Source organism: Protopterus annectens, chromosome 11.part0 (assembly GCF_019279795.1).
Source record: "Protopterus annectens isolate FY-2018-M chromosome 11.part0, PAN1.0, whole genome shotgun sequence".
Lineage (NCBI taxonomy): Eukaryota > Metazoa > Chordata > Ceratodontiformes > Protopteridae > Protopterus > Protopterus annectens.
Window position 1 is genome coordinate 150,649,740 of NC_056745.1, and position 18,522 is coordinate 150,668,261.

Here is an 18,522-nt window from a genome sequence, read left to right on the forward strand (position 1 = left end):
TTCTGTAGGATGTCAACATCATTTGGGGAGTTAATAACAGCTCCCAACTTGCAAGTGTCTGCAAACTGTGTCAGCCAGAGTCCCTTCGTGTTGGCCTGGACTTCAGAGAAGTAGATAACAAACAGGAGAGGACCCAGGACGGAACCCTGTGGGACTCCACACATGACAGGTCAGCAGTCTGACTTGGAGTCTGCTACTTTCACACTGTGGGTTCTATCTGTGAGCCAGTTTCCAACCCACCTAGTGATATAGGGATTGATGCCTAGTTTAGTGAGTTTTTCTATGATCCCCGAGTGGGAAATGGTATCAAAAGTCTTGGCCAGATCAAGGTAGGCTGTATTAGCCACCTTGCCTTCATCCACAGGTCTGGTGACTGACTCAAAGAAGTCGATCAAGTTAAGCTGGCATGATCTACCCTTCACAAAACCAAACTGTGTGGGATCCAGAGTTTGCAGATTCCCTATATCCTTGTTTATTAGGTCCATGATGATGCGTTCCATAGCTTTGCATATCAGACTAGGGCTAATGAGGAGATAGCTCCCAGGATCTGCAGTCGTTCCTCATTTGTGGAGAGGAGCAGTGTGCCATTTGGTAGGGACAAAGCCTGAGGTGAAGCTGTGATTCATTTAGAACACAGCCAGGGATATTGTCAGGTCCCATAAAAGCTGTATTCTTGGCCTTGGACAGTGCTGTGCAACAGTAATACTGGGTGCCTGGCAATCTACTGGTATTGTGATTGGTCCTTTGGGGGGGGGGGGGAGTTGGCACTGAATCTGTCGGCCAGTATACTGTCAATATCGGTTGGCTCAGTATAGGAGGTACTATTGTGCAGTAGCTCAGAGCAGATCTCAGTATTGCTGTGGAGATTCTTTACATAACTATAGAAGGCCTTCCTTATGGTTGTCTTTACTATCTGCTACAATTCTGTTTTCATAGCTAGCTTTAGAGGATTTGATGAGGGATCTCAACTTTGTGTTGAGGCTGATAAGGGAGTTTTTCCACTCTTGGAACCTTATTCCGCATCAGTTTCCTCCTTCTGGTAGAGTCTGTTTATGGCAGGGGACCACCAGATTGGCTTCCTTTTTTTTGGAGGAGAGCGTCTTGGTTCTATTGGGTATGGCGAGATCCATGGATTTGTGTAAGTGTTCGTGCAGTGCATTGGTGTATTATTCGGCAGTCATGCAACTATTCTCCATTTGCATGGATGCCATGAAATTAGCCACCTCTGTTTTTAGGAGCCCAAAGTTAGCTTTGGAAAAGTTTTTCATGGTGGTTACCTTTGCGGGGTGGGAGGGTGGGAGGGATGTGGATTTCTAAGGTGATTAGTTTGTGGTCAGATCTAACCAGGGAGGAGTTGACTACTGGTGTAGAGCAATGGTCACCCATGTTAGTAATGACCAGGTCACGGATGTTGCCACCTCTAGTGACGGTAAGAAGGAGCTGGTCCAGGGCATTGGAATTAATGAATTCCAGGAAACATTGGGCAAGTGTATTGGTACATGAGTAGTTTTCCCAGTTAATGGAGGGGTAGTTGAAGCCGCCCAGAATGAGAGTGTTAGGTTGGACCCTAATATTCTCCAGGGTGCTTAGAAACGTGGAGTGTGAGTCTTGGGCATTGTTGGAGACCTATAGCAGGCTACGACCTGAATCGCTGTCATACCCAATGTTAGCTGCACCTGAAGTATCTCTGATACATTATGCTGGGCTACCAATCTGGAGGTGTGCGTATCCTTTATGAATATGGAAACACCACTGCCTTTGGAGCTCCGGTCCAAGTTCTGGGGCTGAAAGGTGTGGAATGAGTTACAGCCTGGTAGTGTAGGGGTGCTTTCTGCTGCCTTGAACCAGATCTCTGTTACAACACAAATGTTGTTCTCCATTTTAAGGAGTGCTTCGGGCAAGTGCATTTTGAGATTCAGACTTCTAGCACTGAGCAGCATGACCCTCGGATTGCATTTGTTTGTAGCTGTTACGGTGGTAATTTGGTCTTCGGAACACTGCCTAAAAAGGCACTTCAGAGAGGGTACTGGCAACTCTTACAACTTGGGATCTGTTGGATAGCCAATTAGCAATCCAGAGGACAATGCAGGGGGTTTACATTATGTTCATCTAATTTGGCAATATTATCAGCATGGCAGAAAGTGTCAAAAGCCTTTGCCAGCAGTGTGCATAGAGTAAGCACTGTGCACTGTCCACAGACTCTATCTCTATCACCTTTTCAAAGGTGTTTACTAGGCCCAGAAGACAAGACCAACATTTCAAAAAACCAAACTGTGTGACCAGTTAATTTGCCTATGTATGCATAAATGAATTCTGCTATGATACTTTACACAGCTTTGCAAACAAGGCTGGCAAGACTGATGAGCCTCTGATTAAACCGATCTGAAGAGGTACTAAGAGTCACAGTAGCTTTTCTCCAGGCATCAGGTACTAATCTTGTGAACAGGTTGAGGTTAAACAGTTTAAGTAGAGGCTAAGAAATACCTGGCGCTGATGAGAATGTAGGCAAATCAGGTCCCACAGAAGTATTATTTTTAGAACCTGACAATGATTCTAAAACTTGTTCCATTTTCAGAGATGGTGGGTGCAACAATGTGGGTAGACAGGGTAAAATTAGTACTCAATTTATCAGTTAATATACTGGTTATATCCTTGGATAAACATGCTTGTTTTTAAAGGTGTGTGTGCCAGTCATTCTTGTGCATAAAGTCACCTAGTAAGAAGGCATTTGGTTTGATATTTAGGCACACTATGCTATTAAGGACATTTCCATGATCTGTGGTGGACATTGATGGGGATCTGTAGCTAGCAAAGAAGTAACAGATTTATTAAGAGTGATTTGGATCCCCAAGAGCTCCAGGTTAGAGATGTGGGTAATTTGCTTTTTTTTTTTTATTATTATTTATTCTGATCACTTCAGTCCCACTAGACAAGTAGTCTTTCTTCAGGTGATACCGAAGGTGGTATTTATTCTACATGGGGAAATTTGGTCAGGGCATCAGAGAAGTTCCCCTACTATTTTTGAAAGATGCCATGGGATCTTTTACAGCCACTTGAGATACCACTAACTCAAGCAGATGGGGCCTCAGTTTAACAACTCATCCAAAGTTTGACTGAGGTAATAATGTTTTTGACAAACACATATACTTCCCTCAACAGTTACCAAAAGCCCTGAAGATGTGACAGGTATTAAACTCTAGTATAGAGGGAGTTCTATCACTGGAATGAACCCATGTCTCAGCAACTACACAGATATAACTGTGCTCGAGTTACAGGAAGGTCTCAAGTTCTGGCATCGCCCTACTTAGACTCCCAGCACTGAATACTGCCACCATATAGTCGTTCAGTTTTGAGTTTGCTATGCAGAATGTCTACTAGGAAAAGACTACCTAAAAAAGGCACTGTGGAGTAGCAAAGTATTTAGCCAAAATGCAGAATCCTTGATGTGTGCAATACAAGCCATCCCTCACTAAACAGGAAGTTTTACTTACCATCTCATCCCAGGCCATAGCATACTGGGATGCCCTTTGAATGCCACCAGCTACTTAGCCAATTGCTAAACCCAATTGTTTTGTCTTGGTATCCAGGCTCAAGCTGTACAGAAAGCAGCATACTACTTAAGGCCAGTGTCCTTCTTGTATCAAACACATACATAGTAGGTTCCTGTCATGTTACTCTGCATGTTCCTATGAGTGCAGCATCTGAAGTAATTTACTTACACATGGCCACCATTAGGTCATAGTCTTATTTGCCTGGTTTAAAGGACCTTACGGGCCTTGTGGCACCACAGATCCTGGCACTAGACATGTGGCTTATTGACCTTGTGATGTTTGCGATGCCATGGATCCTGGCATTAGATATGTGGCTTACATACCTTATGACCACTGTGACACCAGAGATCCTGACATTAGACAAGTGGTTTACAGTCACTCTGTTCTTATCCATTCTGGCGAGCGTGAAGCCTGTATGCCAAATGGTAGAACCACCTAGTACTACATGTTAAAGTAAAAAGAATTTAAAGTCAAACAAACTACAACAAAAACAGTACAATTACAGAAACAATGTACATGAAGAATGCCAAAATAGTTATACAACAGCAGCAATCACACATCAGCTTCAGCTCGATGTTCTGTGCCCAATGAAGAGACAATAAAGTGGAAAATCAGCTTAAAATAGTTTCAAAGAAAAATTACCACAAAGTAAATATTTGTAGCCTGGTACTATTTCTCTGATGTGAATGCCTTTTAGTTTGGCGACAGTGGTCTGGAGAAGGTCATCTCACTGACCATTATGGATACAGGGGAGGAATTTAGTATATCAGCCTAGGACAGTTTTCACTGCAAAGCTTCCTATCTGTTTATCTCTCTCTTTGTCTTTATTTCTCTGTTATCACATACATGCATTCACACAGATGATCCTCCAGGTCATACTGTCACTGATCCTAAATTGGTGGAGAAGAATGACCTTACATTTCAAGAACAACAACAGTACACAAGGAGATATATGGCCTTTCGAAGTCAGTTTCTCCCTAAAGGGCAAAGTCTGAAATTTGATTTATTACTGCTTAGTAGGTGTGCTTGACTGTTGAAAAAGACCTGTTTTATAACTAACAAAACATGATGGCTGATCCTAATAATATTATACAGAATTATACTCCTCCAGCAGTCATCTTTGCAATACACTTCTCAAAAATGCCATGCAGTAGTGTTCAGCAAAGAGATCTGCTGTGCGACTCATGTTACTTCAAGTAAGGAGGAGTTCTCAGTAAATTAAGATGGTAATGACAAACGATAGAAAAATTAATGTTCTTAGAGAAAAAACCCACAATAAAACAGAAAACAATGTTCATCAAATCATGATACCCATGCATAACCCAAGCATCAGAATGTATTTTAATTGTTCTAAGTACTTCTTACTGTATTTTATTTTCTTACAACCAAAATAGCCGTCATTGGGTTTGCCATACTAATGTGATGTTTCTTCTTCAGTTTTTCAGTACTCCTCCAAGGATACAGCCTAAAACTAAAAAAGGAATTTTCTGCCCTTTCAGTTAGTGGCAATGACAGTGCTGTGAGTCACTGGCTTTTCCAAAATGTATACAAAGACAGTAGTTGTGCTTTTTAACTAATTACTCTGTTACCATAAGCTAATAAAAATCCTCTTTTGATTGATTTGCATTTTCGTCAATACAAAAGAGTTGACAATGTAGGGTGGTGTTAAATGTTTAAAGGTGTAGTCCTTAAAAATTGTAGGCGCTCTCTTTTACCACATTCTTTTTGAAATTTGCCAGCTGCTCACTTACAACATTTCAAAGATCTAAGTAAAGAAAATGACATCTGGTTACCATTTTTGAAACTTTGATCAATTCTGTAGTTATGTGGATAAAAGTAGCACTTCACTGGCTAAAAATGAGAATATCTTCCAGTTTGATTAATAGTGTTGCAGTGCAACTCAAACCTGTTCTCCAGCCACATAGTAAGAACTAAAATGAAACTCTTCCAAGGAGTTATTTAATGGAGAAATATTTGAAGCATTTTACAGATTACAATAAAACACAGCCTCATCTTGTAAACATAAGTGGTGAAAAACAGAATCTGCCATGGAGTAGCCTTATGACATAGAGGCAGAGACTAACTTTTTTCTGAAACATGACATTTAAATTGAAAAACAATGGTGGAATCTTTGAAACCTGTGACAGGGGTAATGAGTGGAAAAAAACAAAGTTACAAAAGGATCTTTGGCAAGAAAACAAAATGAAAATGCAAAAACTGAAATATGCTAGAGGGCTTCTAGACAATTAATGCACAGGCAATATTATAAGATCGCACAGTGGTGCAGCGATAACATTGTCGCCTCACAGCAAGAGGTTCTCCCGTTCGATTCTCAGCTGGGGTGCCTTCTGTGTGGAGTCTGCATGCTCTTCCTGTGTTCGTGTGGGTTTCCTCTGGGTGCTTCGGTTTCCTCCTGCATTACAAAGACATATGCCTGGAGCATTTCTCCCCAGGCCTCCTCTGAAAATTGGCTCTGTTCCAAGTTGGACTTTCCCAGTAAACAACTGTTAAATAAATAAGGAGGAAAAAATAACTCTGGGATAAATAAGATTAACTAGACTGGAAAGTGAATTTTTTCTTTAAAATTATTCTACTCAAGTCGTCTGTGAAGAGAGCAGTTGCTATTAAGAAAGCAGGCATTTACTATCATTAGTGGTCAAATTAAAGAAAAAAAATCCCTACCAACCCAAATTATATCCCCCAAAATGGAACAAAACAAAAGAATGAATGTAATCATAAGTATTTATAAAGGTAACAGTTAAAGCTGTGGCCTTTTACCTGACTGCTACCAAGCTCCTTCTTGAATGGCTGTGAACTACTCTGTGTTGGAGAGGTTCCTGACAACGGAGGTGGTTTTTGAGGTGCCTTCTTGCTTTGAGTCAGTAATGTTGACAAAAATGAATTCACACGAGGCTGTGATGAAGATGAGGTGCTCCGCTGAGTAGGTATTAGATCTCTGAAATATATCAAAAAAGGCAATTTCACAGAATTTAAAAAAACAAGCTCTTGACCAATCCCTAGGGACTGTAAAATGACAAGAAAGTACAATTCAAATTTAAGAGAACAAACCTGGATAATGAGATAACAACATGGAGCACCTCAGTCTTATGTTTGGAAACACACGTTAGTCACACCACTATCCACTAAACACAAAAATCACCACAGAACCGTCAAGAGTGCACCAGCCCAAAGTGTATTAATCCACAAGTAAAACACATTTACACTTACAAATACAAAACACATTTACACTTACAAATACAAACAAAATAAAAATATGTAAATATATAAAATTGCGTATGTATAAATATATTACATTAAAAAAATTATTGCACTTTCCATAGAAATACTGTCAGCATGTTTGTCCACCTAATATGACTCCTACTATATTAAAGAATATAAATATTTTTTTTTTGGATGTTAAAAATCATTACTCCTTCCTATTAAAATCCAGAATACTCCACCACATAAAAATCAAAGAGCTGCATTCCACCTTAATGTGCAGTTAACAGACACCATTTCATTCAGCCCATAGAGACCTGTAGCATTTGCCCTGAGCTGCCACTTTAGTTCTTTGACCTCTAATAAATCTTTCCAAGGTCCCCCTCTTTTATCCAACTTCACACTGTCCACTATGTAAAACTTAAACGTGTGTCCACTGTTTTCACTAATGTGTCTGTACAAAGCATTATATAAATCTTTCCTTTTGCGATCATAAAGATGTCGATATGATATACCTGTTTTCTCAGTTTTCCCTACATAAAAACTGACACATCCAGTGCACTGGGTCAAATGTACTACTCGTTTGCTTAAACAGTGGTATTTGTGTCTGATGTGAACTTCTTCATACCCCTCAATAAAAAAGATAGCACCCTCTAACATATAGTGTTACTGGCTGCAGTGTCCACAACCCCTCATACCTGGAGAGGTGCTAATTACAAGGTATCTTTCTAAAAGTTTTTTTATATTGATGTCCTTATAAATAATTCTGAGTTTTCCCTCCAGCTCTTCTTGTAATGTTTTATCTATAGAAAAAAATGTCCCAGTGCGTCTATTACTCTCTTAATAGATGGAAAATTTGCATTATATGTAACAATCAAAGCTCTACCTACACTTAAAATGTTTTTGAATGTTGCTAAAAAAGATTTCTAAGGAATTCAGAAGATTTATGTTAACTTTTTCTTTTTTGATACTACAATGAAATGCTTTCAGGAAGTTTTGGCAATTATTAATGTGCAATTTTTTTAGTTTAACTGGTATCACAGAGCTTGAGGTAGGGCAGCACTGTGTCAGATATCACAATGGTGTATGGGGAGGGATACTAGCAAGTAAACATGCTGCCTTTTACAGCACATCTACCCTAGTAAATCACTCCCATACTTTTAAATAGGTTATATAAATGGAATGGTGAATTTCTACACCTTATTCTGCTTTTTCAACTACTATTTGGACTGCTTGTTTGTGTGTTTTTAACAAAGAAGATTTGAGTTTAATTAGCTTGTGCTTCCCTATTTTCATTAGTGGATTTATGCTTGGGAAATTTTTTAAAGAAAGTATTTTTACCACCTGTTATTAGTGGGGTATTCATAGTATGGTTTTCATTAGGGGGTCTATATCATAAAATCGTAGTGTAAAAACTTTGAATGTTATAACATCGAGCCAGAAACATCAAAAGCTAAGAACCCCAGAGACTGAGAACAGCAATTTTTTTCACAGAGAAAAATTGCTGTTCCAGTACACAACATGAAACAAACAAACACTACTAACTATGCCTTGTGTGGGGGGGCTTCACCCCCCACACCCTCAACATGGCGGGCTCTGCCCCCCACACCCCCCCTACTTGAATATACCAACTCCGAGATCGCACCACAGTGGAGGAAATAGTGAAGCCGCGGAAACGGCCCACCACATTCTTTCCTTGGGAAAGAATTTGATGTTCCGCGGCTTTGGTATTCTCAGCTTTTGATGTTTCTGGTTCGATGTTATAATATTTGAAGTTTTTACACTTCGATGTTATGACATAGACCCTCATTAGGTGCCTAAACTCTAGGGAATCTTAGATCTTCTACACAGAGAAGTTTCATTATTAGTATATCAAGATCCCCTGTCGGCCTCCAAATGCAAGTGCAAGGAAGACTGAACTAGTCACAGATAGGACAATGGGCTCCAGGGAGGAAGAACAAGGTGGCTAAGATGGAGAACTCAACCTATCAGAGTCTGACTGGAGTATCCCTGCATTCTATGAAGGCAAAGAAATTATCCTACATAACAGTAGACCACTTAATTGAAATGCTTTTATATACCAGCTGAGGAAATGCAACCTACTCTACAGGCAGTTTGTTGGCTCATTTTTTCAAGTAGCTAAAATGAGATGTAGCCTGGAGTCTGAGAATGGCTACAGACAGTCTGTGTGAGCTCAAAAAAGTCCATTTGGGCACACAGTAGCAAAATAAGAAGTTAACTGACCATAATATTAACACATTAGCAGAAAGACATAATGAATGCACCCCAAAAGAGAATTCTGTCAACTTCAACAGTCATAAAAGCTATAAAAGGTCAATACACATGATTTTCCCAGCTATAGTAGTATATAAGGTTGTTGACTCTGTGGTGGAAAACAACATACCTTTAATGGCTTAGTGCCTGGCTTCATTAATATGTACAAATATGACCGAATTCCAACAAACAGTGCAGAACAAGACACACAGAGTAAAATCCTGTGATAGACATATTTTGTCTCCCTGCCATTAGACCTGTTCCTGGCAAAAGATCAATTCACTATGCTGTCATGATGGCCACACACAGTTAAAAAAGGCTACAAACATCTCAGTTATGCACAGAACTTGGTCATCACATGATGGCCAAAACACAGTTAAAAAAGGCTACAAACATCTCCGTTATTATGCACAGAACTTGGTCATCATATGATGGCCAAACAGTTAAAAAAGGCTACAAACATCTCAGTTATTATGCACAGAACTTGGTCATCACACTACTTCCTGCAATCTGGTCTTTTTCTTAGCAGGAGGCCTAGCTATCAAATTGTTGTGGTGGCAACCCTAGTATCACTCATCCATCCATTTTCTAATAACCTACTTTATACCCTACACAATATACTGAGAGCCAATAGCTGCAAAGGCACAGAAACCTGTCCTCGATGAGGGCACTAGTGTTCCACAGAATGCACGCTCGCTCACTCACTCATACACTGCACACACACATGAATAATCTGGAGAATGTCAATTCAGCTACTGTGCATTATGTCCTGGAGGGGTGGGAAGAAACCACAGCAGCTGAAGAAAACCTGCGTGGACATGGGCAAACTCCCACACTACAGCTATGTTTGGAAAAGCACTATGCAGTGTACCCTACAGGCTCCACAAAAAGGGAGCTAGTTAAAACAATCCCCTGAAGGACTGCCACATAAATCCTGATCTACTGACAGAATTTACACCACATTTATAATATTTGCCATTTGTGTAGATGGAAGATCATGTGGCAGCCTCACAAATATTATAAGTATCTTCCAGGATATGTATCCAAAGTCAACAAAATGGATGGACTCAAAGGGAGGTAAGGCTAATTTCTCAATTATAAAACTAATAAAAGCAGATGAATGAGACCATGGTAATACACCAAAACAAAGTTTTAATGCCACATTTATCTCTTTCGTCCTGGTATAATAGACTTCATCAGAATACAGTTACAATTGGAAAACAGTTATTTGAACGAATGCCTGAGAAGAGAAGAAATTCCAAAGGGTCTTTGTTTGTGGAAATACCCAAATGGACTAGTTAAGAGACTTAGTCCAGCAAAATTCCACCACTGGCAAGATGGTCCAGGAATGAAAAATGCAGGCTAAAGAGAGCTTCAAGTAGTTTAAAAAAAAAAACAACAAAATTGACAAGATTGAGCACTTTCGTATAAAAATATGTCATCAGAATCTGTTAAAAAAGCACAAACACCAAGTTTAAATACCTCTCTCTATAATCACATGACAGTTTGCATCATCAATGCATTCACTTGTAGAAAAAAGCATGCCTTAAACCAACATGTTACAAGTTAAAACTTAAAAAAAATATTATGTTATCTATTAGTTTTCAAATATAAAATGAAAATAAAAATAATCCTTGCCCAACAAAAAAGTTGTTTTATATATATAGTAAGTTGAAATGAAATTTTTAATGGTCTTGCCCCTTCTAAAGACCACGGTTGGATGGTTCCCTATTTTGTCTCCGAATTCTTTAAACAAAGAAAAAAATCTTCCAGTTTTTGACCAAAATACCCCTAATATGAGGGGGTCTCATTGCAAAACTCTGTAACAAAGGATTTTTGCATAATAGGCCCATCCAGTTGTCTCCTAGAAAATGCACCTGTGGCCAATGTGGAGGTGGGGTATATAAGGGGTACTATATCTCCCTTCATTCTTTTCTCCATATTATCCCGAATCGTGACAAATGTGCCCTCGGCGTATCCCCTCTTGAGTAACATGCGCAACAGTGTCTCACATTCTTCCAGAAACCATTCTGGCCACTCTAACATATGGGCCTTTGCTGATTCTTCTTTTTTGATGAAGAGGGTGGTTGCTCTCAAAATGTAATAGGTTGTTGCTGTATGTGGGTTTTCTGTAAATTTTACTAGCCATTGTTCATTCTGATAATCTTTAAAAATAGTAACATCCAAATAATTGGTACTTTCCAACTGAATGGTATGAGTAAACCTCAAAAAAGATGTAGAGGAATTAATAAATTCCATAAAATCCTAGATCTCCTCTTGGGGTCTATCCCAGATGATAAAAATATTGTCCAAAAAACAGAGCTATAACTTCCAAGGTTTAACCTCACAGTATCTGAAAAGAACATGTCGTTCCCATTGCAGCAATACTATGTTGGCAAATATGGAGGCACAAGACACCCCTATAGCTACCCCTTTTTTCTGCCTATAGTATTGCCCCTCCAGAAAAACAAAGTTATATTTCAGAACCAATTTCATGCATAAAACTAAAACATTAACAGTGTCATTGTTAAACTCAGTGCACTCACACATGAGATCATGGAACCATTCCAGACCTTGTTCATGTGATATAATTTTCAACAACTCAATTATATCATGTTAAAAAAAAAAAGTCCCTTGAAAATTCCAAGTTTTTCATTTTACACAAAAAAATCCCATGAGTCTTTGCAAATGTGTTCAAAAGGTTCCAAACACTTTAACAAAGAATCCAAGTAAACCCCAAGAAGATGGATTTTGGATTTACTGGCATTTACAATTGGTCTCATTGGTGGCTCAACAATGTTCTTGTGAATCTTAGGGATCCCGAATATACACGGGACAACAGGATGTAATACCTGAAGAAACCTGTGTACTTCCGGTGTGATCTCCCCCTCTTCCACCATCAATTCTGCAGTATGCCAATTTGATGTAACTCAATGATGTCTCCTCATACAAATCACAATTTGTGACATGGGTCATCATTTTGTACAAGTAGTCTTCTCTGTTCATGACCACTACCCCTCCCCCTTTGTCAGATTTCATGACCCTTAAATGTTTGTTCCTAGCTAGTTGAAAAAGCAATGCATATTCATGGTTATTCAAGTTACTTGTGTTACTGTGGTTAAATTTACAAAGGGTTCTGAAATCCAACTCTACCATTTTTTCAAACATATTAAAAGCAATGGCAATGGGGGGGGGGATTACATGTGCTGCTACGTTTCAAAATATTACTAGTAAAATCTGTTTGACTTCCCAATACTAGCCCCTGATTCATTTTTCTGAGGTAGAACTTTAAGTCAATTAACAGTGCATCTATTTTAAATTGAGCAGAAGGAACAAACAACTCACCCTTGCTGAGTACATATGCATGTTTAACAGTACATTCAAAGTCACTGTAATTTAATAGTTTAAAGTCACCTTAATCATTAAATATCAACAAAGGTCCTTCTGTGACATTTTCCCCTTGAAAGTCAGACTCATCATCGGTTAATGCACTAAGTGCCACGATATCCCCGTGGTTGCTGCCACCTGTTTCCCTGGTTCCTTTTCCACTGGTTGTGTGAGACACTGTTCTGTCTCTGATTTTTTATTCTCTCGGAATGGCGAACAAATTCCCCCTGCCCTGACTCTAAAGGGCTCTCCTGGCATTCATCAGAGGAAAACTAAACAGCGTATATATGAAGACAAAGCTAATATTAGAAAAATGGATAGTACAAATGCCCTTGCTAAACACATTATAGAGTACCCCAGTCATAGTTTTCGAGTTTTTGTTTTGGAACAAGTGTTACAAGACCTTAGAGGGGGACCATGGGAGGATAAACTGGAAGAAAGGGAAAGTACAGTTTTGTACCTACCATAAATGTAGATGTTCGAGTGTTCACACTGCTGCAGTCATTACACTTGGGTTATCCTGCAGTCAGGTGGTCCCGCAGTCGGCCAGAGTTCCAAAGTCTTGGTCCGGCGTCAGTTGCTGTCGCTTCTTCCATGACGTCAGTGCGCCAGGGGTATATAAGATGCATCCAACGCCATTTTATTCAGTTTTTCTTGCCCCAGATGTCAGGTGCCCTCAAGTAGGTAGGCAATACATATTGCTAATAAAAAATATACATATAGGTTCATAGGTTCATACTAGGCTATCTGCCCTAGGGCATTTATAAGCCTAGCCAGAGTGTGTTTGGCTTTCGCCACCCATTTTAAATTAATTCTGCTATGCCTTTTTTTGAGGTTAGTATACTGTGCCTCTGTCTAACAGTGACACAGAAGTGATAGCCGGGGTAAACCTACGATCTCCCATCCACTCATCAAGATTGCTCTTGAAGAGAGTCAATGTGGGACTCTGCCTAACCTGGACTGGGATTTTATTCCAGAGTGAAGGGAGCCTCTGGGTTATGAATCTGTCCTTCCAGCATGTCCTATTTATTTCAGTGCTGAGGTTCAAGTCTCGAGCGTAGCTCGATGGGATTTGGATTTTCTGAGGTGCAGCATGTCCATTAATTCCGGGTTGGACATGGCTTTATACGTCAGGCACAGGTCGCCTCTGAGCAGGTGGTATGCCACTGAGTAGAGCTGGAGTTTCTTTAACCGGGCAGCATATGGCATCTGTTTGAGCCCTTTGATCCTCTTGGTGAGGTACTTTTGGGGTCTTTCCAGTTGCTGCAGGTGTCTGGTACGGTACATCCCAAAAGGGGCATTGTACTCAATTATGGGCCTGATGAGGGATGAGTAAAGAGGTACGATGACCTCCCTTGATCTAGATGTGAATCCCTTCATGATTAGGTGGGCTATATAAAATGTTTTTCTAACCACTTTGGCCACGTGGTTGTCAAATGAGAGAATGCTATCAACTTGGGTCCCCAGGTACCTAATGACTTCTTCTGTACTTAATGGATTACCACCTATGTGGTAATTTGTGGGCACTTTGTTTTTGCCAAAGGGGATGACTATACACTTTTTGGCGTTTAGCTTGAGGCCATGGCTCTGGCCCCAGTTCTCTGTTTCTATGAGGCCCTTTTGGAGGATGCTTGTGTCGGCTGGAGAGTCAATTATGGCGCCCAGTTTGCAGTCATCTGTGAACTTGGTCAGCCACAGTCCTTCCGTGTTGGCCTGTACCGCCGAGAAATATATACCGAACAAGAGAGGTCCCAGGACTGAGCCTTGTGGGACGCCACTTGTAACTGGTTTGGAGTCTGACATGGCTCCAGCAATTCTAACCATGTGGGTTCTGTCCTTGAGCCAGTTTGCAACCCATCTAGTGACATAGGGGTTTATATTTAAGCTGGTGAGCTTATCTATAATGCCCAAGTGGGGTATTGTATCGAAGGCTTTTGCGAGGTCCAGGTAGGCTGTGTGGACCACCTTCCCCTCGTCAATGGCTTTGGTGACTGTTTCAAAGAAATTGACCAGGTTTAAGAGGCAGGATCTGCCCTTAACAAAGCTAAACTGGGTAGGATCCAGTGTCTGTAGGTCCCCAATATCTTTATTTATGAGGTCCATGATGATCCTTTCCATAGCTTTGCAGACCAAGCTAGTCAGGCTTATGGGGCGATAGTTTCCAGGATCCGTTGAGGCACCACCTTTGTGGAGAGGGACCACTGTTGCTGTACGCCACTCTTTGGGTACATATCCTGTAGTAAGGCTAAGATTGAACAGTAGTTTTATGTTTGGGTTTAGCTCTTCTTGGAGTTCATGTAGGACGCAGCCCAGGACACCATCTGGTCCCATTGATGCTGTGTTTTTTACTTTGGAGAGGGCGACTCTTACCTGAGCATCTGAGATGTCAGGGGGGGGCAGCACTCTGTTGGGATATATATTTGCCCTTTTGGTGGGGAGAGGGGGGAGAAGTTTGCATTGAACCTGTCAGCTAGGATGTTGGCAATGTCTGTGGGCTCGGTGTATTTTTTGTCATTTTGCACTAATTCTGAGCATATCTGGGAATTCCCACCCAAGTTCCTAACATAACTAAAGAAAGCCTTGTGATTATCCTTAGTGTCCTGTGCAATTTTTCTCTCGAAGCTGGCCTTAGACGATTTTATGAGTGCCCGTAGTTTTTTGCTAATACTGATCAGAGATGCCTTCCCTTTTTGGGATTTTGCTCTCTCATGTAGTAGCTTCCTCCTTCTATTGTATAGTTTGTTTATGGCTGGTCTGCCTTTGGAGGATTGGGTCTTGGTTTTATTTGGGATTGCATGATCCATGCATTCCTGAAGGTGTTCATAGAATGCGTTTATAAAGGATTCTGCAGTCTGGGCCGTATTTTCCCCAGGCCCGGGGGCTTTGAAGGATTTCGCCTCGGTTTTGAGGCATGTGAAATTTGCTTTAGAGAAGTTTTTCACTGTGGTTTTCTGGGCAGGGGGTGGGGTCGGGATGTGAATATCCAGTGAGATTAGTTTATGGTCTGATCTTACCAGTGAGGGATACACTTCTGGTCTGGAGCATAGTGTCCCCATGTTGGTGATGATCAGGTCCAGTATGTTTTCCCCTCTTGTGGGAGTGGTAACAAGTTGTTCCATAGCATTTGAGTTTATAAATTCTAGGAACCTTTGGGCTAGGGTGTTGGAGCTAGAGTAATGCTCCCAGTCTATGTTTGGGTAGTTGAAGTCGCCCAATATAATGGTGTTTGGAGAGACCTTCATATTTTCCAGTATTCTCAGGAAGGCCAAGTGGGGTTCCTGTGTTTGGGAGGGTGGTCTGTAGCAGGCTATAAATTGGAAGGCAGTTTTACCCACAGTTAGTTGCACATGGATAGTCTCTGATGCTTCGTGCTGTGCCACCAACCTGGAGGTGTGGGTATCTTTGGCGAATATTGATACTCCCCTGCTTTTGTGGTTCGGTCCAAGTTTTGGGGCGAAAAGCATGGTATGAGGTATAACCTGGTAGTGCTGGGGTGCTCTCGGGAGCCTTGAACCAGGTTTCTGTTACTGCACAGATATCGATGTTCTCCATGATAAGGAGAGTTTCGAGTGTGTGCATCTTGAGGTTTAGACTTCTGGCGTTGAGTAGCATTACTCTTAGTTTCTTATCCCTTGTGATACCTATGGAGGTGGGTTTGTCTTTTGAGCCTTGCCTAAAATAGGCACTATGGGGGTAGCAAGAGCCTTTGCCAAGATCCGAAGCCCAGGGTGACAGGTGCAAGCCGTCCCTAGCGAAGCATCGTGGCTTGTCGAGCATGTCATCCCAGGCTGACAGGCATTGGATCCCCTTTGAATGACACCAACACTTAAGCCAATTGTTGAAATTGATCATCTTGTCTTCATATTGTGGCATCATTCTTGGTGAGGGTAAGATGCTACTCAAGGTCAGGGTCATACCGGCCTGGGCTACATGCTCAGAGAGCTCCTCTATGTCTCTTTTCATGTAGTCCAGGGACGTACGTCTCAGGTCATTCACACCAGCATGGACAATGAGTGCTTGTGTTATGTGGCGGATCCTAGCGCCCGACAGGCAGCTCACCGTGACCTTCTCCTTGTTCAGCCTGGTGAGCGGGACGTCAGTGTGCCTGACGATAGAGTCACCTATTACAAGTGTATCAGGTGTGTTGTTTAGCCTTAAGGGCTGTGACTGTTCGGCACACTGGCTTTGTGAGCTATGTGTTGCATGTGTTTTGTTTTGGGGTAGCGGTTGCTTGGGTGTCTGCTTTGGAGGTCTCTGCTGCTTAGGCAGATTTTTATTTAGAGCCTCCGAGTATGTTTTTGTGTGTTTATGTGTTTGGTTTGTTGTCGTGGTAGGTCTATGTGAGACTGGAATTGTAGTGAGTGTGGTTTCCTTCTCCTTCTGACTGGTTACGCCAGTACTGAGTTGAGAGAGCTTAGCCTCAAGTTTGGCTATATGGTTGCATCTCTCACATGTGCTGGAATTTGTTGGGAGGAGGAGAGGGTTGTCTGTGTACATGAGGCAGTTGTAACATTGCCTCAAGATACCAGCTGGACCGGAGAGGAGATTGACAACTGACCTTTGGACATGCTAGAATAGTATTGGGAATTCCTTTATAATTGAAAAAAAGGGCCAATGGGGAACAAGGTACTCAAGGGGAGTTTGTGAGGGTGTAGTGCTTTTAATTTTTTAGAGCTGACTTATATAATTGCTTTAGTGAGTAAGTGCCAGGTAACTTAAATGCAATGTGTTACAGGTAACTTAAATGCAAAAACGACAAACAGTAACTTTCTTTCAAGTGAAACAAGGAAGTACAGTAAGCAATGCAGATATCACTAGGGATCCACAGAATTGCTAAAAGGCCGCGTTTTAGGTGGAATTAGCATTTCCGGGAAATAAACAAACAACAATCATACAAATAAAGCTAGATTCAGCAGGCCTGGATCTAGTCTATGCTACAGCAAACAAGGTGTACCAATTTCAGTAAGAAACAGTTAGAATATGCAGGCACTATAAGCCTCTAACCAGAAATTCCCTGCTCAGAAGGGCAGAGCCCAGCCTCTCCTCCCACAAGAGTGCAGACCGCAATCCTTCTTAATGTAAAATAACTGGCCTGAAGCCCAAGTGCTTAAACCAGAACTAATACACTTTTAGAATAACAGACACTGAGCTCTCAATCAGCAGTTCCCAACTTAGAAGGATGTAAGCTACCTGTCCTGCCACCACAGTGCAGGCCACAAACCTTCCTAATGTAAAACAACTGGTCTGAAGCCCAAGTGCTTAATCCAAAAGACTTAGAAATGATAGCTACACTTTATTCAAGTTACTACCAGCAGTAATAAACACAACTGAATACTTTAAAGAATGCCTGGATTAGTGCTCAAGTTATACAAACAAAGCTAGATTCAGCAGGCCTGGATCTAGTCTATGCTACAACAAACGAGGTGTACCAATTTCAGTAAGAAGCAGTTCAAATATGCAGGCACTATAAGCTTTAACCAGAAATTCCCAGCTCAGAAGGACAGAGTCCAGCCTCTTCTCCAACAAGAGTGCAGAACACGAACCCTCTTAATGTAAAATAACTGGCCTCAAGCCCAAGTGCTTAAACCAGAATTAATACACTTTTAGAATAACAGACACTGAGCCCTCAATCAGCAGTTCCCAACTTAGAAGGATGTAAGCTACCTGTTCTGCCACTACAGTGCAGACCACAAACCTTCCTAATGTAAAACTGGTCTGAAGCCCAGGTGCTTAAACTAAAAGGCTTACAATGAGTTACACCAAGCAGTAATAAATACAATTGAGTACTTTTAAGATGACGCAAAAGCAAAATAAAGCAGGAAAAAACACAAATACAGTAAAAGCAGATTTTTTTTTTTTTTTTGGAAAGAGAGAAAGGAGAGACAGAAAGGAGTAGCAGAAACTAAGCTGATTGGCCTTCTCAAATGCTCTCCCTGTACTGGGTAGAAAGAGGTAATGACACTAGACTGGGAGGAGGGTCCCAGATCAAATTTACACTAGGGGCGGGCAACTGCAAAGCCACCAACTATAAAAACACTATACCAACAGGGTGGGAAATAAACAGCAGAAATGTTACTCACAGCTGAAAAGC

At 41.1% G+C, this 18,522-nt stretch overlaps 1 protein-coding gene across 1 annotated transcript in view; it reads right to left on the bottom strand.

Annotated features, from left to right (window-relative positions):
- The window catches only part of WDR91 (WD repeat domain 91), a 1,072,555-nt gene that overhangs the window by 430,509 nt on the left and 623,524 nt on the right, over positions 1–18,522 (bottom strand). The window contains exon 8 of the mRNA XM_044087550.1: positions 6,330–6,507. Within this exon, the coding sequence (XP_043943485.1) occupies positions 6,330–6,507 (178 nt within the window). The remainder of the gene's footprint in view (positions 1–6,329; positions 6,508–18,522) is intronic.